Below are 22426 nucleotides of genomic sequence, written 5' to 3'. Positions count from 1 at the left end.
CTTAGGAAGTCCAAAGGGATCAGTCAGCCTTATCTGCAAGAATCCAGACTTGTGAGCTTTTGTATGATGTTGAAAGAAGCCTACAAATGCACCCAAAGTCAAAGAGGAATCATTGTAAGAGGACCTAAATGGATACAGTAAAGGGCTCAGCTGTTCAGTAAGTACTAAAATAAAAGTCACACAGAAAGTAGTTATTTAAAAACTGCTTTTCAATCAGACTGGTATACATTGTGTCAATGAATTGCACGCTCAAATAATAAGTTTCATTTTAGTATCTCCCTTAATTTCTGCTTTTTCTGGTCTCCAGTGAATCTCTTCTGTGGGATGGGGAGAGTCTTGGCTTTTTTGTGGCTTTTTAGGCTTATTACAGAAGTTTAAGAATTTTAAAGATAGGCTGGTCTTTACTATATGTGTAAATAACAGAAAATTGCACTACTGCTCAGCTTTACATAACTATAATTCATGGCAAAAAACATCTCTTCAAACAGTATGTTAGTACCTGAAATTTTGCTGTTTCTCTTTTTTACTTTGCAAATGAAATTTCAAGTCCTTGCAGTTACGACGAAAAGCCTAAAAATGTGATTTCTTCTAAATAACCTAGAAAACAAAAGACTTTAAGAAGCAAGTTGTAAGAATACTTCATTTTGGCAATGCCATAGGACTTTGCAACATCTAAAGCCAGGTGTATTTACTGTGTTGCAAAATTATTAGCAACAACAAAGCAGTACCCAGCCATACACAAACAATTGCACAAAATGAAGCCAAATGTGGGGAAATTAAACAGCAATGGTTTAAACAACCAACCAAGTCCAAAAGGACTTCTTAAAAAGTGAGCCAAATTCTGCTTTTCTTTGCTAGTAGAAGCATACAGGAGCTCTTCAGTATCATTGCTCATAATGCACCCTAGTACAAGGGAGGACAAGAAGGACAAGTAGGAAACTAGTGTACATGTCTCAGGTCTAAGGAAAAACTGCCTTATTCCCTAGTCATGCTCTTCCTTCCTGTTTATCAGTTTTCTACATGTAAAGATGGTCCCTTTAATTGCTACCAATAATAAAATGGTAACTTCTCCTCACTGCAAGTACCAGAATTTGTGCATTCAGCTTAAAATAAAATCTTTACAGTACTCTGTATATTGCACACTTGTGACAAATTTGAATCTAATAACTGATATTCATTGTTACTATTTTTCCCCTACTTGAAATATATGGATTAAGGAAATTAACTGTAACTGAATTTGATAAGCTGTAGTCTTCTGTGCTGTGCATGTATTCCTTTTAAAAGGCCAGTAGTACAGCCTGACACAAATATGAATGAGACACCATAATATTGAGCATGCTGTGTGTTTTAGGGTTTTTTTAGCCATGTTTCTTCCTCCCAACTTCTTAAAAGTACTTAGAAATAAAATCAGAAAATACACTTCATTTCTCCCTCTGCTCTTCACTAACTCTTCACTATCTTCACCATGATTTCCTACCAAATCCTTGAATAACTAACAATATGAGATGACGAGCTGTTCTTAGGCCAGATGTTCCCAAGCTACACAGCCTATCAGGCTGAGTCCAATGTTATCCATCCACTTTATTACTCTTAAGCTTGTTGCTCTCTGCTAACGCAGCTGGTTCTTTCTTGTTTAGTACTGTTGAAGTAGTAGGAATTTCAGCAGCAGCTTTGTCCTGTTCACTTGTTTTACTGGACACAGATGATGACTGAGAAGGTGTCATGAGAAACAGTGGAGTTCGCTTCAGCTTTACTGCACGGCTGCGTATGGGTTTTCTAGGCGCTGAGGTGTTGAAAGTCATTTGACATGATGCTTCATCATCAGCACTCTGCTTTCCATGGGGCACCTGGGAATTGCTGGGCTCTGGCTTGCATGCTTTGGACACAGAAGCTGCTTTGTGCAGTATCAAACTTTCACTATTCGGTCGTTTAAGAGTTACTGCAGAATGTGAAGTGTTGCAAGCAGCTACCTTTAATGAAGCTGAATTCTTGACTTTGATATGTGTACTTGTTGAAGGACCTGAGAATCTAATTGGCTTGGGGCCCACTTTGCATGGTATGTAGTCTTCCACTTCAGAGAAATCAATTAGGCGTCTGTAAAACAAAGGATCTTAATTGAAGAAACAAACTATGTATTTGAGTTTTTTTTTTTATAGTTACAAAATCAGCAATGCACAAATCTACTGTTCTATTAATTTTTGCTGGTTATCACATATTGTTCTCAACTGTTGATCACAGCAGTCAGGCTTGCCTTTGCATCAATAATGCAGCAATCTCTTCTACCTCTGTAAGTCATGTTACATGCTAAAATTGGTAAGAAATGGTGCACAAACTGCTGTTTGAAAATGAGGAAAAAGGCAGGAGGAGTTACAGAAAGAAAATATTGAAGTACTACAGTTTTCACCAAATAGAAAATTCAGTAAAAGTTAATCAGATATGTTTTGAGTTATCTACCAAAGTGTCAAGACCCAATTGCACAGAAACAAAATACTTATAGTTCTACATTATGTAATTTGAGAAAAGAAGAATATCCCTTTCTCCCTTCCCCCTCCCTTTCTAAGTAATTAAAGATAACCTGTTTTGCCAAAAATAAAAAAATAAAAAATCTGTGTAAGAAAGCCTGTAGAATCTCATGGCAACTCTAACTGTCTAAAGTAGAGAGTAATTCTTAAGTAACTCAGAGAACCATTAAAGAACAGAGTGAGGGACACTACTAAAGCACTGACATTCTTCAGGATGCTTGCATTTTGGATTTCAAAAGATTAAATGCCACAGGAATCCATATCAAGAGAGAAAAAATGTAAAAGTGTAATATTTCTTATTGTTACTCTTAGAAAAGTGGTAGATGGTGACGCTTCAAGCAGAAAGCCTGCAAATAACCGAGTGCTCATAATGAATCTAGGAAGGTTTTCCTCAGAGCTCTAAGGTAAGAATGTATTCTTGAAATCTGTACATCCTAGACCAAAAGAACCATTAGAACAAAAAGGAAAATTTAAGCATTCAGAGACTGGGTGTTTTAACAGCTACAGTGTAGTACAGGTAAAATGTAATCAGTAACTAGATTAATTTACAATAATATTTCAAGATGGTATATGCTCTCACAAGGATTACTGCAGGTAATTAATACAGCTCTTTGGGTACAGAAAAAATAGAGAAGACAAAGCAGAGAAATGGGAGATAAAAAGGCAAAGGTTGCAGTGGAGCATTCAGGAATATATGCGTTTGGCAGTCAGTCCAGTAGTCATGCTTCTTCCTTAATGAGCTATGAAAAGCAAAGAATACAGTATCCCAAAATGATGGGGAGATGGGGATTTTCAGTTGGATCACTGTGCTGTCATGGCTCTGTGGCTGCTGCTGAAATGACAGCATGGCCAGAGAGACAAGGTAAGCAGGATCCTCCTCCTTAGATAGCAGGAAGATGCTGTTGAGTGGCTCAGGTAACTGTAGATGCATCTGCGAATGCTGCTTTTAGGTAATGTATTGCAAATGGAAGTGTTGTCAGAAGTATGACCACAGAATTGGAAAGAAAATATTCTAGTGTAAAAGTAGAGCTTTTTAGAAACATGAAAATCACCTAATCTTTTCAAATTTTCAATTAGCTAGTCCATTTAGCTAATGCTGTTCTCTACTTTTTGAAATGACTCATTTCCACCCTCACATGATGCTGTAAAGGCTGTAGAATAGAATTTCAGCAACCTAGAAAAGGTAATTTCCTTATAGCAAGGTCAGTTCTGCTTATGAGCTCTCAGTGAATATATTACATGAAAATGTTAAGAGGAACAACTAAGAAAACTATTCAAAGAACCTGAAACTACACATACACACACACACACACAAAATGTTTGTGCTGTTTTCCATTTCATGCTAAGCCACCTATGCAGGTCAACATACCTTTTATGAACTGGAGGCATATGATGCAAACTGCCTTTCAGAGAACGCTCTTCAAGAGTCCAGCATTCGATGAGCTCCTGCGGCACTCTCCAGTAGCTGACACCTTCATTTCAACGAGACATTGCATCACTGATTGTATCACTGAGCTGAGAGAACACAATATTGTGTGTACCTCCCCCAGATTAAATGAATGCATTTATTTTATTGTGCAGAATTTCAGCTTTGAAACTATGCTGACAAGTAACCTGTGCTTACAGCCAGCATGCCTTTAGGGTTTCCACCAGAGTGCTCAGGGTCTCCATCATCTCTTGCATGCAATGATTCTCACTACGTCTATTCATGTATGTTAGCTCACATCTGCTCATTAGAACATCAATCAAGACTTTTTGTGTTTTCCCTTCAAATAACTGCTCTATTGGAGTTTGTATGTGTCACATACTGAATTAGTGGAAACATCCACGGATTTTATTATTGTATAATTATTTGGCAATTTTTTTTTTTTTTTTTTTTCTGTAGAAAAATACTAAAATAGAAGCAAAGAATTAATACTGTACCTCTTCCTTCCCAGGTGCCGAAAGCATCCATCATCTTTTTCAGTTCAGCTTCAGAGTAATAGCTCCAGATGTATTGGACATTGTTTCCAGCTTCTCTAGAAACATTGTTTGCAAGGTAAACATGTTACCTTGTTACAAGTTACAAGTTGTTACAAGTTACATGGTAGATCTACCTAGGATCTCAAAAATTTAACACTGATGAAGTAGTGTTACAGCTATTATTCTTCTACCAAATTCCAACTATGAAAGGACCTAGTAGTGAATGTTTTTTAAAGTGGGTAAAAAAAAGTTACTTAGATTTCATTGTCATTTCTATCAGAGATCCAAATTGCCACTCCCTACTGTCTGCACACCTGTGAATGCCTGTTGCTGGAAAAGGTATTCAGGAAAGAACAGATGTCCATGAAAAACATAATTACAGAACTAATGGTGTAAAATTTATTCTTCTAACTACATATTTTCAAAGGGAAAACACAGTAGGACAAATACCTGAATTACTATGTATCCAAAACATCTCAGAGTAGATATTCATTTTCCCAGCCTAAATTTAGGAGAATATGTATCTTAATTATAAACATGATGCAATATCAAAAGCTCTAAATAATTATTCAGAAGGTATACAGTGAATTACACTTCTGATTCTGTACAAGGGAAAGACAAACAGCTTCCAGGCACTTGGAAGTACTACAGGTCTACTAATATCTTAAAATTTCTACTGTAAAATGCATTCATATTTGTTGAAATGTACACATCCTTTAAAGAATTTAACAATTTCATCTTCAGAAAGGCTGCGTTTAATATTTTTAACTGCTGTCATAGCAGACTACAAAATAGAACCCCTTAAATCACTGCCAGCTTTGTGAATATTTGGGGGGACATTTTCAGGATTCAGTGATGATTCTTGGTGTAAATATCACTGATAACACTTGATGTAATCATCATCCTAAATTATAATATAATTGTAAATGGTTGAGATATTTTAAAAATAGCAACTGAGATCTTAGAGCAATTGCATGCCAGTGACCTTCTGTAGATCTCTTGAATTCTTTTCCGTTGTGCTTAGTCTTTATTTTGTTAAATCTGAATATTATATTAGCTGGGTGTTTTCAAAGCAGGGAATAATCTCATTCCTGCCAGTGATTTATAGTGTAATAATGCTATATTAGCCAAATAAAATAATATTTAGGTATTATTATGATATGGAAGTCTTCATAGTCTTCCGATAGTGTTTTCATGAGTTTGAAAGTCAGCTTACCTTTTGTAGATGCTTTTACTGTGAATTTTTGTTCCTAGCTCCTTTTTAATTGCATCAGTCCCATCAGCCCTTGTGGCATACACACCAATAATTTTACTCTCACAGCTTGCCCCAGAAGTGCCAAGATAGTGCAGGACCCAAACTGTAGGCTTGGTGCAGATTAAATTATAAGAATCACAGAAATCCAACAAAGCCTGGAAAAAAAAAATAAAACAAAGATGCAAAAATATTAATACTAATTAAGTTCAGTGTTATAAGCTTTCATTCTGAAATTTTCTTAACTGTACTGGTGACCTCTTTTAAGTATATCAAGGATGTAGTTTATCTAGACTATTGTGAGCACTATATCTTATCGGATGATAGCAGAGAATGTCCTCCAAGTAGGAGAAATGCACAGACAGGCAACAGGAATACTTGAAGATGGCCCTTTTTAAAAAAAACCTCAAAAGTCTGGAACTGCTTTATGCTTTTCAAAAGAAGAATAAGGGAGAAACTAAAGAACTACAGAGAACTACACAATGTCTTTCCTACTACACAAGTTTTCAAAGAAGACTTGCACATAAGAGTCAACTTTAAACTGCTTCTGTAATGTAGTGGTGGAAAAGTTGAGTACTTGATGGCTATGACTGTGTTATCAGTTCTAGAATTTCTTATCCTAAATCTCAGAATTATTTGGAGAGGTAAAAAAAAAAAAAAAAAAAGTGCTAACTTGTACAGGCATAGTTTTAGTATCTGCTGCTAACAAATGGTGTGATACATCTTTAGAAGAGTGCATCTTTTAAAATATAAGAAATATACTGACCTTCTTAAGCTCTACATTTGACCTTAAAGAATATGTCTCCATTTCATTGGCCAAATGGTCAGACAGACTGTATGGATAAGGGATGCCAAAATAATCTGCTTCCTCCTGCAATGCAATTTGAATCTGTTTATCCTCAGGAATCCGAACTTCTCCATGAAGATAATCCAAAAGATATTTAAACAAGCTTCCATCTCGATCAATCAGACAGGCTCCTGAAAACATACACATAATGAACTTAAGATGCTGCTTCTAAGATTTCTCAATTATACCAAATCATCAAGTAAAGCTTTTGTATGAAACTTACTCTCTTTACATACGTAGGAGAAGTAACTAAGTATATTTTTTCTGTTATTTTAAAACTGCTACTTTGTTTCCATGGAATAATAGATATTTGAAGATAAAACTCATAGTGAAGAATTTTTTGCTTGTTTGGAATGTCAGTGATATCACTGATGTGCACAGGACCATGCCAGTATAAATCTCAGCTAAGTGCTTAAATGCTAAAATCTTATTCTAGGAGCATTTCTAGAATTTTTTTTTTTATTTATTTATTGCTATTGGAGAGATTTTTTTTTCAATTTTGGATCTAGGTGTAAAAAGTAGCACCAGCTTTTGTATGTATCCAGCCTCAACTAATCTGGATCTTGCTTAAGTTTTACAATTCTGTTTGTTTCTTTCTCTCTTTTGATGCTGGGCTCAATGGCCACACAAAATAGCCACTCAAGCTGTACACTGCTGTATATAATATGCTATTCACTGCAGCTGAAGGATGATAGTAAAACCCTGCTTGTAAAAAGTTTCAAGCATTTCAGATATTTTAAACTTCCGGAAGTGGGCAACAAGAAGTCACTACTGTCCATCCAGCATAGTTTTAGAACTGGGCATACTTTGGCAGTCACTTCCAAGTCACAAACAGGGGTGAAATCTGACTCATGAAAAGTTTTATTCAAGTTTTCATATCAAACCATGCTGGTCAAAATTGCAATCTTTAATGGGTACTCAGGCATTCTGAAACAAAGATAAAACCTCAATCTCCCTACATAATGAACAGATGGAGTCGGATGCCTTGGGAGAATATAGGAAGGCATAAATAGGACCCAAGTTAACACTCATACTGTAGTAGTGTATTCGACAATTTTGGTTGTAGCAAAGCAGGGCTACGTGCTGTACAAACATGTATGTTTGCAAACAGAAACGTCCTGTGGAATTCTGATGAAGTACTCATAAGTCATGCACGCATAATTCATGTATTCAAGAAGCTCAGCAAGTTGGAAGAAAGGAGACGCAATAAAGTGGATACGTAAAAGCATGTATTTACCACAGAGCTCCCTAGGCGGAATGTTTTAGGTGCAGCTTTAACATATTTACCAGACTCATCCATTTTTAGAGGAAAACGTCCACTAAACATAGAAGCTAGCATGGAGTCCTTAAAGCGGCACAGGGACTGGCGCCTGGCGGTGTACAGACATCCTCGCACGTTCAGCCGTAGGATGCCCTGCTCCTCTGCAGCCTTGTCCTCTTCCATCGCATTTGCAAATGAGATGTTAATTACGAGCTATTCCACACTGTAACAGATACAAAGAAGTGTCAGCCTAATGCTGAGGCCGAAATATTGCACAGAGATCCAAGCATTAGCTCAGCTAACACGCCTGTTGCATAGTACTGTAATCAGAATCACAAAATTCGAAATGATGCTTACACCTTCACTATAAACAACGATGACATTTATTTTGCCGGAAAACACGCAGTTACTCTTTTGAGGCATACGGGGGGGCAGATTTGTGGTTAGTACGTGTGAAAGACGCGCTAGACGGACAGCAACAAAACGCATCCTAGGAACTCTCGGAGAGCCGCCCCGCGCAGGCCCGAGCGCTCCCTCCTGCGCCGGAGCCGCTCCGCGGGAGAGGCACAGCCCACCCAGCCCTCCGCAGCCGCGGGCGCGCACACGCCGGGACTGCGCCTTCCAGCCGCGCGCGGGGCGGCCGCCATCGCGCGTTACCTGCGCCGCCGCCTCCCCGCGGCCGGAGCGGGCCGGGCGCCTCCGGGCCTCCTCGGCTCCGCAAAATGGCGGCAGGAAGGGCCGGGCCGGGGGCGTGCGAGCGGAGCCACCGCGGCATCTCCCGACCGGGGGCACCGCCGGCAGCCCCGACCCGAGCCTGCGGGCAGCAGGCGGCCCGCCGGGCGCGGCTTCGGTGCCTTCGGCCTCCGAAGGGAGGCGTGCATGCGTAAACTCGGCTGCTCTGTAAGGCAGAAACATTTTTTCTTTTTCTTTTTCTTTTTCTTTTTTAATCTTAGAGCACGTTGTTAACGCTTTAATATATTTCAAACATCCTGGACAAGTGCAGACTGCTAGGTGCTTCCCGTGCACTCTCATGCACAACAGCTTACAGAGAGTGCCCTGCTCAAAGTGGTTCATGGCTGCGGTGCAGTTGCTTGCTGACCGAAATTCTGCATGAACAGACAAACAGCGTCAGGTTCTCATGATAAGAGCCTGATATTTGTAAATGCCAAATTAATAATTGTACAAAATGTTGTAGTGCCAAACTGCTGGTTTCCACAAACTTTCTGGAAAGTACTCGAGCTGCCTGTATGTGTAGAAAAGAGATAAAACCTAGAACATTAACGATTCTTCTAATTGGGACCCGAAGCCCATTAAGAATGCAGTTAGCTTCCCACTGCACATGCAGGAACACACCCATATCATTTTTAAGCTTTGAGAGCTGTTATAACAGGTCCGTCTTTCCCTCTCTTTCCCTCTCATCTCTACTCAGTTTAAAGGCTGATAATGGGATCTCAAGTGATTGCAAACCAGACTCCTTCTCTATTTAGTGCATGCAAAGTGTAAAGCCTCCCAGCCTTTAAGGCTCTTCCCCCCTTTAAGCAGCTGGTAGCTAACTGAGGATTGTTCACGTGTGAAAAGTTCCTCAGCTGAATGCAAAGGAAAGTAGCACCCAGGTGCTAACACAACACTTATTTTGCTTATTATCAGCAGTTGTGACATAAACGTTAGCTGGAGGCAGATTGGGGATTGCTCCCTCAGGAGATGGGACTGCTGTAAAAGCGAAGGAAATGAAATCTCATGACTGGAGCTGGGTGAAAATGCTGCCTGCTTGAGAGCAGAGGGAGGTGAGTCACAGCAACTTGCCTGACTTTCTGTTGTTACAGTTGCATGATGTTATTCTGTTATTTTCTCAGAATTTACAGTGGCTGCAGTTACTCGAAGCTGCTTTGTGAGGGGAAACATACCACAGGTATGTAAGGTGCGCTGGGTCAAGTCTGTGTTTTAAAAGGATTGTATAGAAGCATGAAGTTATGCAGCTTCAGGACCACGCTGAGAAACTGTGCCAAATCTCATTTGGAAATGAGGGGAAAAAAATGCATGGTTTATTATTGTTATTACAGTTTCACCTTTCCATGTCTCTGTAAACTTTCAAGTAAATGAAAACAGTAATTTTTTCCCCCCTTTTCTCCTTTTCCCCCAAAACTGTTTACTATGTGTGTATTAATGCTTAGGCCAACTGCAGCAATCAGTGTGTCTGCCTGAACTGAGGGCTGAACTAGGCTCACGTGGGGGAAGAGAATGCATGTGAGGGAATATTAAAGCGTGTGGGCTGTGCCTTTGGGATCAGAGCAGACTTTGGAGGAAAACATCTTGTTGGGCTCAAGTACTTCCTTCCATCTGCCAAACCTAACTGCCTGAAATGAATGAGATGAGCCTTGCTCCAGTTGTAACACAGGAGCCTCCTATACGTGCAAGGAGTGTGCACACTCAGTGTCATCTTTCGTTTGCAAATTTGTTGATGTCACTTTGATAACTGCCTTGATACTTGGGTTGTTGCTTCTTCTATTGCAACTCCTTTTAAAGGGACTATTTCACCAAAAAAAAAAAACAAAAACCTATACATAAAGGCCTCTCTTGTATGAAACGCTACTCTGTAATGTAAAGGCTGGCATTTCAAGATCTAATGTAATTCTTTGCTTCAAAACAAAAAGCTGTGATGGGCGGGAACCACCCCGGCAGGGCCGTTTGTGCTGCAAATGTGCTCCATTCGCGCACAGTCAGATCGCGGAGGCAGTCTGCTTTCCTGAACTGACTGCCTCAGCCCGCGGGCTCGAGGGCGGGCGCGAGGGTTACCCGCCGGCGGCCGTTGGGCTCGCGCAGCCGTTGGCCGCCCCTGACGCGAGGCGGGAGCGCTGCCCCCCGGCGGCGAGGACGAGAGCGGCTGAGGGCAGGGCGGCGCGGCGGGACGCGCCTCCTCGGAGCCGCTTGCGGAGCATCGTTCACTGCTCCGACGGACTTTGCAGCCTGGTCTTTCTTGCTGTGTGCTTCGGTACTTAACACCCGTAACGAGCTTTATTTTAAAAACTTACTTTTAAAATTTGGCCTGACGAAGCTGATTCGGTTGCACTGTCAAGTGATGTAAACTTTTGCTTTTTTCATCTCTCCCCTGCCCCCTTCACTTTTAAGGGTAAATCTGAAGAGGTAACTTGATGGAATGTATGAAGGTAAAATCTCTCATCCATGTAGTCTTCATATTTGTTAGTAAAATATGATAATGTGACCTAAATCTTAGATAATCTCCTCATGAAGAGATAATGCGGCCTAAGCTCAAAATTTGTGAGCGAAATCATGTGTCATTTGCAGATTCCTCTTGCCAGTGTGCATTCCACCTGACAAGGTTCTTTTTGGTGATGGATAAACAAGCAACTGCTAAATTATCCACTGCTTTTTCTTCGGGTGCTGTCAGAGGACACAGGAAGAGGGACAGAGCGTTACAAACTGCAAAACTGAACGCTTCTTTGGCATCTAAAATCAAATCTAAATTAATAAGTAAGTCCCATGAAGCCTTTTACTGTGCTTAGAGCTTAGAATGCTGCTTTAGAACTTAGAATGCTGCTTTAGAACTTAGAATGCTGCTTTAGAACTTAGAATGCTGCTTTAGAACTTAGAATGCTGCTTTAGAACTTAGAATGCTGCTTAGAATGTATGACTTCAAAGTGAAGAACAGTTGTATCTAATGTGATTTGCTGAATGGTTGCTGTTAAAAAATGTGGTGTATTCAGTACATTCGGAGAGACTGAAAGTTAAAACACGTGGTTCTAATTTGATTATTAATCTAATTGTCTACATAGTTCCAGTGCTTTCTCTTTGGTGTGCTAGTGTTTTTGAAAAACATGCTCAAATACATCTCTAACATCCATGCTTTATCTTGAGCATCTAAAACCTGAGGTACCAAAATGAGTTAAATCAGTAGCAGTTTATGATACAGTTGTTATAGCATTACATGTTCAATTCCCAGTTGCAAAGTGGCATTCATAACAAATTCTTCATTGAGACACGTAGAGAATCAAAGAATCCTGCAGATGTTAACAGGCTGATTTAAGCATTTGTCAGAACATACTTTGCTTTCCCAGTCAGCCACGGTTATGTTAAAACACTTATTATTATTATTATTATTAATGCTAGATATTTAAGTCCACAGCAATTTCAAATCTTCTGCAGAAGATAGGGAAAGTGCAAATATAGCAAAACACTATTTCAGAGATCTCTGATTCAAGCAGCCCAGCTAACTAAATCTTGATTTCTACTTCTCTTTCTGTGAATGATGCAGCAAGGCTTTTAATGTGATTTATGCCAAGAATATTAATTTCAGTGAAAAGTAAGTCAGTAATGTTGATGAGTAATATCCATGTCCCTTAGGGATCCCCATGTTCCAAAATAATGCAAATAATTCACAAAGCCAAATAGTAATTTAAAAGCATAATGTTTGGATTCATAAGGTGCCGCTGTTGTTGCATGTTTCCCTAAGCAAAGAAAAGAAGCCCTCCTGATTTCTGGATGACAGGTCACAGAAGTAATAGCTTAGGACAATGAATAAATACAGCAATAGCACTTCATGCTGATCTTGCTCCTTCTGGTTTTGCAGAAGAGCATGGCCAGGCTCATCTGAGTTAAAGCTAGCTCTGTGTGCACTATGAATATGAGGCAAAATGTTTATCTCCGTAATACTCCATCACTGAGGAAAAAGGGGAATAGTAGTTAAAAGGTTTGGTAGCAGATGTGAGTAGGCAAGTTTTCATTACAACAGTTGACGATATATTTCTAAACTTCTTTCATTTGCTGAAATGTACATTCTTGCACAAAATGTTTAAACTTTCTATTTGTGAAACGTATTTTATTTTTTCTTTGTTAAAAGGCAGGAACCATTGTTATGCCTACAAAACCATACACTTTAAAATGATATATTTAAAATTCTTGAAATACCTTTGTTTAAAAAAAATAATAAAATCCAGACGAGCAGAATCCTTGCATGAGACTCAAAGCTAATAGAAGACTTCAGAACGGCAGCCAACAAGGAACAGTTTTATGTCAGGCTACTGTTCTGCCAAAAAAATATAGATAAAAAGTATTATTATGTAGTGAGACTGCATATAGAGAGGGCCTGGAATTGGAGCTATTGAAAATAAAACGGTATGATTTTGTCTCCTATAGATAATTCATCAGTGTTGAAAGTATCTTTAAAACAAAATAATAAAGCATTAGCTCTGGCTTTGAGCGTGGAGAAAGAAAGTTCTCGGAAGCTGAAGAATGAGAGGATTTTTCTTCAGAAAGAAGTCGAAAAGCTGCAGCTTCATAATATCCTGCTTCGTCGAAAACTAAGCTGTTTGGTATATTGCCAATAATGTTTAAGCCTAGATCAGCTAAACCAAGCTTTTGTCTTTAATTGAAACATAATATTGCCTTTCAAAACGGTGATTTCAAACACTCGCATCTCAGATTTTTGGAGCTGTCATCTCATAGCAAATCATTGGTTTTTTAATTTTCCTTTCTTAGGAATTTTTACACTAACCAGTTTATTCAAGACTGTATCTGTATAACCATGGTTATTTCAGTGTCAGCTTCATTTCTGTGTTAAAAGGTATTGAAAATTTAGTTCGTCCTCAGCTGGGTGAAAAATTACAACAAATACCTTTATATCTTGTCTTCCTTAGAAAAAAAATAAATTTAAAAGATACTTTTATATTTTTTCTTCCTTTGTATGCAGAATAAAACTCTTAGAGAAATAGGAGCATTTTTGAGTGATAACCTGTTAAATGCAATAGAAATAAGCAGTCTTTCTGAGGTAAGACTTTTTCTAACTATTGCTGTATCAAAATCTATGTAATAGCTCCAGGATAATATTTTCAAAATGTAAAATGTTGAAATCATATGTGCATTTAAAAACATCTACCCCTATTGTTTAATGTAGAGGTGAATCCCTAGTCCAGTGAAGTCAGTGGCATTTCACTGCTACAGGCAGTAAAAATAGAGGATTTAATCTTGTTTACAAAAAGTCTGAAAGTTTTGTATCAGATGAAATGCAGTTACATGACTTTAACAAAATACTTCTTCCCCACTGTTCTTCTTTTGAAAGAATCTTCAGAGTTCTTTTCCTCTGTCAGACAGTCCACGTAGCTGTATTGATGACCGGGTGAAGAGTATGTGTCAGTCAGCAAGGTAAGTTGTATTAAATCTGGAAGCTGCTAAGTATGTGTAGATTTTTTTTTTTCTTACAATTAATCTTTTTATGATCTAGATATTTTTGAAGTAACTAGAAACAATTTCCTACCTAATTCAGAAACTATCTGCAACTTTTAATGATCAGGATGATAGTGAGAGTAAACGTGTTTGAGTAACTTGCTTCTTTCTACATGAGATCTCACCAGCACAAAGCAGATGTAGTGTCATAAATACCACTGCCCCTAAGACAGAATCCGAAGTAAAGTGCATTTCATACCAGAAATTTTCTCTTCTTATATACTACTAAAGAAATGTTTTAAACAGTTGAATATTATGGTATAAAACATAAAATCTTCACAGTATACTTTTCTCTTTTCAGATCTGTAGAATTGCCGGTGAAGCTTCCTTTACTTGCAACATCTGCTGGAAAACAGCAAGGTAGCCCTTCTGTGTGTGCCATAGCAAGTTATTTTAGAAGTACTACTATTTTGTCAAAGGAAACATGTTCAGATCAAGTCCAGTTTGCATCATCGTTGCTTTCTGGTAAAAGTAATCAAAAGTTAAATTTTATTTTTTAGGATGCAAGATGTATTTTTTCTGTACAGAAAATACCTGTTTTTCAGAGCTAGAGGGTTGGTATGAAATAGTTCATTATTTGATGTGTAATACAGAAGATATGGTGAGATTGCTAAATTGTAATACGCTTCTCAGAAGCGGCGACCACCCATAAGCACACGTGTCTCAACGATAACATGTAGACTGTTGTTCATTCAAATAACACCTAAAAGTGTAAGAAAATTAATGTGAACAGAATGGCATTGTGGTAGTTAAATAGCTGCAGAGGTCAAAACAAATAGATTTTTATTTCACAGAATCATAGAATTCTTAGAGTTGGGAGGCACGGAAGGCCATCTAGTCCAATTCCTCTGCAGTGAACAGGGACGTGCCCAGGGCCTGATCCAGACTCACCTTGAAAGTCTCCAGAGATGAAGCATGAACCACATCACTAGGCAACCTGTTCCAGTGTCTCACCACCCTCACAGTACAAGAATGTTGTTTTCCAAGCTTCCCATCCAACTTTCAGTAAGGCATCTTATTCTGACAAGCTGCTAAAAGTTTTTTTTTTTTTTTTTTCCTTCCAGAAAATCAGTCTTGCACAGAACTAAGCAGTAATAGCACGTTCCTAGCTCACGTCAATAATGTACAACCTGTAAGACAGTCTGAGGAGTTCTCAAGACAAGATGATAGTTCATTGCCATTCTGTGGAAATGTGACTGAAAGAAAGAAATGTGCAACACATTATGGGTCAAAAATACAACTTACTGTAAAGGATTCTGGTAGAAAATGTAGCTCAAATCTTCCTCCTCATGGTAGCAGCAGCAATGAGGTGAATGTGAAGGAAAGTCCAAGTGATTTGCTTCACGTTATTCCTTCACAACTTGATTTTAGCAGTGAATGTAAGGAGATGCTTCCTTTTGATGGGATAAAATCTGAAGAAACTATTTATGATGCTGATATGGAGTTGACGGCCAGCGATGAAGGTGAACTGCTCACAGTTGCATCAAAAGACAAATTACATAAAAATAATAATGCCAATTCTGGTAAAGTACTGGCAAATTTCAGAAAAGTAAAATATTCTAAAAGTGAGAAAGAGAAAATTAAAAACAAGACTGAAGTCAATTCAAATTTTTATGCAGAAGAAAACCGTGTTAGGGCTGACAGTAACATTTCAAATATGACTGACCCACAAACTCAGCTATTCCAAAGTCAGACAGAACAGCTATCTACACAGAATTCTACAGTGAAACAGAATTTACTGAATACCAGTAACTGTAATCAAAACCAAAATTGTCTAAGTAAGGATAAAGATACTAGAAGAACATACCTAGTTAGCTTAGTGCATCAAGAACAAGAATCAAATAAAGAAAATTCCTCAGAAACACTGGAAGATGTGGAAAACAAAATAATAAAAGCATCATCAAGCTTATCTAGTAGTGAGATTCCACCTCAAGTTTGCTGTGCTGAAAGCTTGGCGTTCCAGGATAACAGCTCTACTGTACCACCTTTACAGCAGGACTTTCCGCATGAAAACAAGAACAGTGTCAGACTGCTAAGAAATGGGAAGACCTTTCAAAACCCTTCAAAAATGAATACAGCTGAACACTGTAAAGTTGATAATGGGAAGTATGAAGAATATGGTTCAAAAAAGTCTCAAACAGACAGGTGCAAATGTGACAGCAAGAGAAAACAATACCAGAAGAATATTATAAAAAGCAAATGCAACAAAGAGGGTGGTTACAGACAAAGAGAAACTGAAAGTGACAGTGTTAATAATATTATTCAAAAAGTAGATCAAAAGAGTGGTAATTTTTCACCAGGCAGATTAAAACACACGTTGGCAAAGGCTGCACGTAAAGCATATGTAGTACCAACTAAAGATCTTACTACGTTCTCGCTTTGCAGAAGGAAAGAATTAGAAAATAAGAATGCATTGTGCACACAGGCTGTTCATGGAAATAAAATAACTGAAACCCAGCAATCTCAAGGAGCTTTAGTTGCTCAGAATGGCATGGCAATGAATATACCACAAGCTAAAGCCTCCACAGGAAATGTTGACAGCAATGCTGATAAGTTAAAGAGAGCAGATTCCTCATCAGCAGCATGTGAAGAATCTAACATTAGTAATTCTTGTGACAATCAAGTGAAAGAAAAAGGGAGCCTTAGTTCTGGTATCATGGAGAGCAGACAAAAAAAGAATTATTTCAGGCATATTGATCAGGGACAGCTGACTTTTTTGGATGACCAGGAAGTCTCTCAGGAGATGGATTCCTTTATGAACAAGTTAAAACCCACAGTGCAAAAATTAGAAATTTTAGAATCCTTACCTGTTGATTGTTCTAAGAATATAACAGTCAGTACAGGTAGCTTTTTCCATAAAGATTTTTCTGAAATGAAGCCCACAGCTCTTGATAATCTTAATGCTTCCACGAACTCTATACTGGAAAATTCAGAAATTTCAGGAAAAACCGGTCAAGATAAAGCACTGGTTTCTGGAAACGCAAAGCAAAAATCAGATCGTATTTCTAAAGAGATTTCTGAAAAAACTTTGACACATGGTCATGGTAAGTGTATGAGAATGGGGGGGAAAAAGCATTTTTAATTAATTTTTGTATGGAGTAATGATAAAAATATGTTCTCTCAAAAGTATTCCACTGGTTCCTTGCTTACAGTGAATGAAATAGAAGTGGAAAGGTAAGGCTCAAAATCACTAAAATGATTCATGTATCAGTCTCGCAATTGTGATAACTAATACACCTGCTACTGTGTAAAGTGTTCCAAAAAGACATTTTGTCACACAGGTTAAGCAGTCCCTGTTCTTGAGGAGCAGTTATAATTGGAACCTGTGTTCATTTTGCACAAGAATGTTGTACAATTCAGAAAAGTGGGGTTAAAAAGATAAAGTAACTTTAAGTTTTATACAAGAGAAATGTCGGTGTACACTGTTCCCTCTATAGACGGGAAACAGAAACAAGAGTAGTTCTCATACAGTAGGCTTACAAATTCCATATTCAGTGTCACAATGTAGTATTATCAAAATAGGTGCAAAGGCAAGCCATCATTCATCTGGCAAATATGAGTTTCCTCTGTGTGATCAAAAGAAAGTATTTTCTGCCTCAGGCAATTTAAGGTGGGTAAAGACTTCGTTCTCCAAATGTGAAAATATGAGGGTTTCTGTTTTGTTGAAAAACTGCTTCCCATATGTTCTCATCTGGATGCAGTAAATCCAAGACTTGACCTATATCAGCAGGGAATGTATGCTCCTGGAAGACACTGACAAGAATACAGACTAAGGCTGTGTTTATTTTATCTTGGATTGGTACCTCTATTAAATCTCTGTGCTTTCCGGAGAGCCTGTGATCCACCTTAGATTTTTTTTTTTGAAATTTGGGGTAACTTAATAATTTCACTATTTCTCCCAACTTAGCAAAATCTTTCTCTCCAAACTAAGTATTGAGGTTTAGTCTGGCATTCTGCATTTGATCTTAAAAAATCTTGCAATATTGATAGTGCTACTTCTGAGGCTGGTTGCATCTTAGTAGGGTATTGAACTTTCACATTTGCAGTGACTGAAAATACAAGACATCTCAAATAGCCCTGTAGTATAAGTTTTGAAGATAAGGAGGTTCACTTAATCACCTTGCTGTGTTTTGTGTGTGCATGCTCATAGAGCAGGTGCAAAGTTGAAAGATGTTATCAGTTGTAGACAACTCTTGTACAGTTTGATCCCTCCACATTAGGCACGTGTGCCCTCCCTCCTGCATCTTAGGCCATGATCTGCCCGCAGTTTTGGGTTTTTTTTACTGTAACATTATACCTGTTAGCTGCAGGTTAGGGTACCTCTGGGATTTGATTGTGTCTCAAGAGCATGATAGACCTCAAACAGCTCCAAACTAGGTTAGGTTGAAAGCTGTTGTAATATCCTTCCCTTTGATCACATTCCATTATTTGTAGAGCACCTTAAGCACAGGAATAGCATCCAAAGTGCCTGAATTATAAGAAATACAAGGGCTGCTCTGAAAGTAGCATTTTATTATTTCAGCACACGACATCAGAGGCGATGCTGGCTGTATGTTCTGACAGAATGCCATCTGCCATAGCCATGCATATAAAGTGAAGGTGCGTCACTGAATTCCTCCATGGGAAAAAATGGCACCCACTGATGTTCATTGACACTTGCTGAATGCTTATAGAGACCAAACAGTGGACGTGAGCACAGTGAGGTGATAGGTGGTGCGTTTCAGAAGTGGTGACAGTGAACGTGAAAGACAAGCCACATTCCAAATGGCCATGCACAGCGGTCACACCACAAAATGAAGGCTGTCTCAATCAACTCATCTGTGCAAATCATCTGATAGTGATGACTATGATGAAAAATACGGTTTTGTCACTGAGAATTTGCTCTATCAAATACTGTTATCGTGCTCTTTGTATCTGTTGCAGTTTCCATGGAAATAAATAGGAAGCATTACTTTTGGAGTGACATATATACTAATGACAGATAATTATGAATTGAAATTTTACTTAACAGTTCAGAAAATATTTAAAATGAATCATAAAATATTTTTTTCACAGGGAAAACAGCTTTGCAAGATGTGACAAATACTAGTGAGTTTTCTCACACTTCCTTACCCAAATCCTCCCAGATTTTAGAAGAAGACTCAGCAGAACCGGTGAGACGAGGAAGAGCTGCTATTTGCTACAAAGAACCCCCTCTAAACCGGTAGGTATCAGATGGAGAGGGCTGGTTTTGTTTATAGTACACAATTTAATAAAGATTTGCTATTAAAACCCCCAAATTCCTAAGAAATTAACTATTTATTTTGCAAACTGGAGTGGAATGATACCTCAGTGTTCATGTTTCCTGTTAGTGTGGCAGGATTTCCAGGTGCCAGAGTCAGACATATGTAGCCTACAGTTAAACTTTTTATGCCAGTATAATAATGATGAGTTCTTAATATTTGTCATGACATAAACCCCTTTGGAGGTGTATAATTGTAAACATTATATTTAAATGTTATACTTTTGCCATAAAAATGCCCTTGTAATATTGCCAAATGACAAGATAATTTCTGTAATGATATTACAGAATTCTGTAATCTTCCTTTAGCTAGATATATCTAACATAATAAATCATTTGAGTTTAAGATGTTTTAATTTAATAATTAGTTATCTAGCTCAGTGTTCTTGCTCAATTCACTAGCACAAGATTTCCAAGATTTTTTAAAGATATGGCAGAGATTGCCATAGCTATTAAAAATTAAAAGAGGATTTCAAACATCCATTAATAAAATCAGCATATTTGTACAAATGGTGTACCTGTAGACCTAAATCTCAATGGACCGTTAAGTTGAAGATAACTCCTGAACATATTCAGACAGCTTTAGCCACCACTTTTTGGTTGTTGTTGTTTTTTTCAATCCTAATCTAAGGAAAAAATATCTTCTATTATATGTGTATTGATAGACTGCATACTCAGGAGCTAAAGACTATTGAGATTTTCCCATTATGGTCTGGAGAATTAAAGGGTTATAGGTACTTATTTTACAAGTCAGGTGCAGAAGGGAATATGTTGGTGAAAATGAGGGGAGAAGAAAATAAAACCACAAACTGAATATTTCACACAGTATTTCCATACACCCTCAAAATATTTTTGTTTCCCTTGGTAAACAAGCAAATAATTAACTGAGGCACTGAGGTTGAAGACAGATAGAAGCTAAAAGCAAAGTAAGAACTGTCTATAATTTTATCAACATTTGCTTGTTTGTTTTTCAGAAGTATTTATGAAATTGTGTTTGTAAAATTACAAAAAAAAAAAAAAAAAGAAAGAAAAAAGGGGGGGGACTATAGTTGCATTTTTGCTTTACTGATTTTAATTGGATGCTAAATTGATGCTGTGATAATATGGCCACTGACACATTCTCCTTTGGATGATTACGTTTTGTATTTCTGGAGAGAGACAATAAAGCAAAAATAGGAAAAAAAAATTGGAATTCACTTGAGAATTTCAATTACATGACTATGATTTGTAGCATTATTTTCAAAAAGAATGTTATCTATGCTTTGCTAATTCAATCATATTTGTTTTCCATAAAATTAAGTTCTTTAATGTATCTAACTTTCAGCGGGATTATTTAGCACTTGCAATTGTTATTATAATTATATAGACATATGGTGGCATTCACATGATATTTTCTATTTCTTTTATTCACAGAAAATTAAGACGTGGGGATCAGTTTACAGATACACAGTTCCTGCATTCCCCAGTCTATAAAGTAAAAAAGAAAAGAAGCTTTAAAAGTAAATCAAAATTTATTTGAAGAAGACAAGAGAATTGCCTTTATGAACAGCGCTTCTGAAATGGTACTTTTTTTTTTTTTTTTTTTTTTCCAAAAAACTATAGTTTAGTAGTATAGGATGCTTATTGTTCTTCAATAGATAAACAGAAAACAAAGACTGCAAAATGGAATTTCTCAGAAAAGACCCACAACACAAAGGACATAGAACTCTTCACTAGAGAAAGCAAATTCAGGTTAGGATCCAGTCTCGTGTTCTGAATTTTTGCTCAGTAGTTCATAATCTTTTCAAAGTATTTGCAGCACTTATTAACTTGTAAGAAAAGTGTAAGTTTTAATGAGAATTAAAAACAATCACGTTTGGGAATTACTGTGATTTCTTTGTATATACTATGAGCAGAGTAATTTATCAGTGCTAGCTGGAGCAGATATAAGCATCCTAAATATAGGTGCAGAGAGCCTTGGGTGTGGTTCATTTTTCTTTGGTTTGTTTTGGTTGGTTTTTTGTTTATTGCAAATATTGCTATTGTTGCTATAGCAATATTATAGCAATATATGAGGAGATCTCATTTTTAGGAATTGTTGAAAGAAACCCAGTATCATACATATGGCTCATAGGCAATGCTCGTAGCAATGCTTTGAGTTTCCAGTTGAAACTGTGCTACTGTGACAAATACTACAACCATGCCATAGCACTCAGCTATCAGTTTTTAGACCATTTCCCCTCTGTACCCTCATCAGTCACTTCTGCATTCTGTTGTGCCTTGTCATGAGACAAACAACTTTTCGGTGATATCTAAGTTCTAAATGCTGCCAGCTGCAAACTGTAGCTCACAACCCCCATAATCTCTATGGATTATTTTGGGTAGGGTTCAGATTCGTTTTGGAACCAAGATCATTTTATCTCATTTTTAATGAGACACAAATAAAGTGATTCTTAACACAGTATTAATCAGACAAATTAATGGAAGAAAAATCCATGAGGAATTACTGGAAATGCTGTTTTTAAGGTTATTCACTCTTGAAACCCTTCACAGACTGAGCAGTTCTACAGTAAGCTAGACCTTTGATCTGGTAACCTTTGATATGTAATTGGTACTCTTGTATTTATAAAGTTGAAAAAAACCCAAAAATCAGTACCCTTTGTACTTCATTGTAGCTCTTCTAGCACAGTAACCTGGGTAAGTGAGAAAATCCTGGTTTCTGTATATTTGAAAGACAAAGTGTTTGAGAATAGTCAGCATGGATTTACAAAGGGAAGATCATACCTGATTGAGCTGATAACCTTCTACAATGTGACCATTAGCGTGGTGAGTGAGGGGACAGCAGTGAATGTTTTTTTACCTCTCCTTCAGTAAGGTTCTTGGCAGGATTCTCAGCAGTCTTTTTCTTTCTGAAGTGCACTTTGCATGTCGCTACACTGGTAAAATCATTATGAAGAGGTGAGGTAATGGATGGAAACATAGATTCTATCTTGATCCAATACTATTTAAAAAAAAAAACTACATACACTGCTATACACTTCTTCACGTATCAACATCGCTAGCTGCATCATTAGAAATCCAAAAG

The 22426-nt window shown here is 37.7% G+C and overlaps 2 protein-coding genes across 8 annotated transcripts; one reads left to right on the top strand and one right to left on the bottom strand.

The window, feature by feature from the left end:
• Positions 1-1566: 1566 nt before the first annotated feature.
• Positions 1567-8605, bottom strand: KCTD18 (potassium channel tetramerization domain containing 18). Of its 2 annotated transcripts, XM_052676401.1 has the most exons (7): positions 8502-8605; positions 7871-8067; positions 6503-6714; positions 5701-5894; positions 4446-4540; positions 3892-3994; positions 1567-2094 (listed from the first exon to the last, which is right to left on the bottom strand). In XM_052676401.1, exons 2-7 carry the CDS (start codon positions 8025-8027, stop codon positions 1569-1571), a joined length of 1287 nt encoding a protein of 428 aa, XP_052532361.1. In that variant the 5' UTR covers positions 8028-8067; positions 8502-8605; the 3' UTR covers positions 1567-1568. The 2 variants fall into 2 exon arrangements, with proteins under 2 accessions (XP_052532361.1, XP_052532362.1); XM_052676402.1 differs by lacking the exon at positions 8502-8605 and having other exon boundaries at positions 6503-6607; positions 7871-7976.
• A 26-nt stretch (positions 8606-8631) lies between these two features.
• On the top strand, positions 8632-21364 carry SGO2 (shugoshin 2). 6 transcript variants are annotated; one of them, XM_052676389.1, is made up of 10 exons: positions 8632-8744; positions 9495-9628; positions 11148-11333; positions 12996-13171; positions 13549-13626; positions 13918-14000; positions 14383-14441; positions 15146-17125; positions 19137-19284; positions 20776-21364. In XM_052676389.1, exons 3-10 carry the CDS (start codon positions 11195-11197, stop codon positions 20879-20881), a joined length of 2769 nt encoding a protein of 922 aa, XP_052532349.1. In that variant the 5' UTR covers positions 8632-8744; positions 9495-9628; positions 11148-11194; the 3' UTR covers positions 20882-21364. The 6 variants fall into 6 exon arrangements, with proteins under 6 accessions (XP_052532349.1, XP_052532348.1, XP_052532350.1 ...); XM_052676388.1 differs by having other exon boundaries at positions 8636-8744; positions 9492-9628; XM_052676390.1 differs by lacking the exon at positions 8632-8744 and adding an exon at positions 8774-9234.
• Positions 21365-22426: the final 1062 nt, after the last annotated feature.

The sequence above is a fragment of the Tympanuchus pallidicinctus genome, unplaced genomic scaffold, assembly GCF_026119805.1.
Source record: "Tympanuchus pallidicinctus isolate F22 unplaced genomic scaffold, pur_lepc_1.0 scaffold15, whole genome shotgun sequence".
NCBI classification, from domain to species: Eukaryota; Metazoa; Chordata; class Aves; order Galliformes; family Phasianidae; genus Tympanuchus; species Tympanuchus pallidicinctus.
Note: the sequence above shows the minus strand (reverse complement) of the source record. Positions and strands in the feature narration are given on the sequence as shown.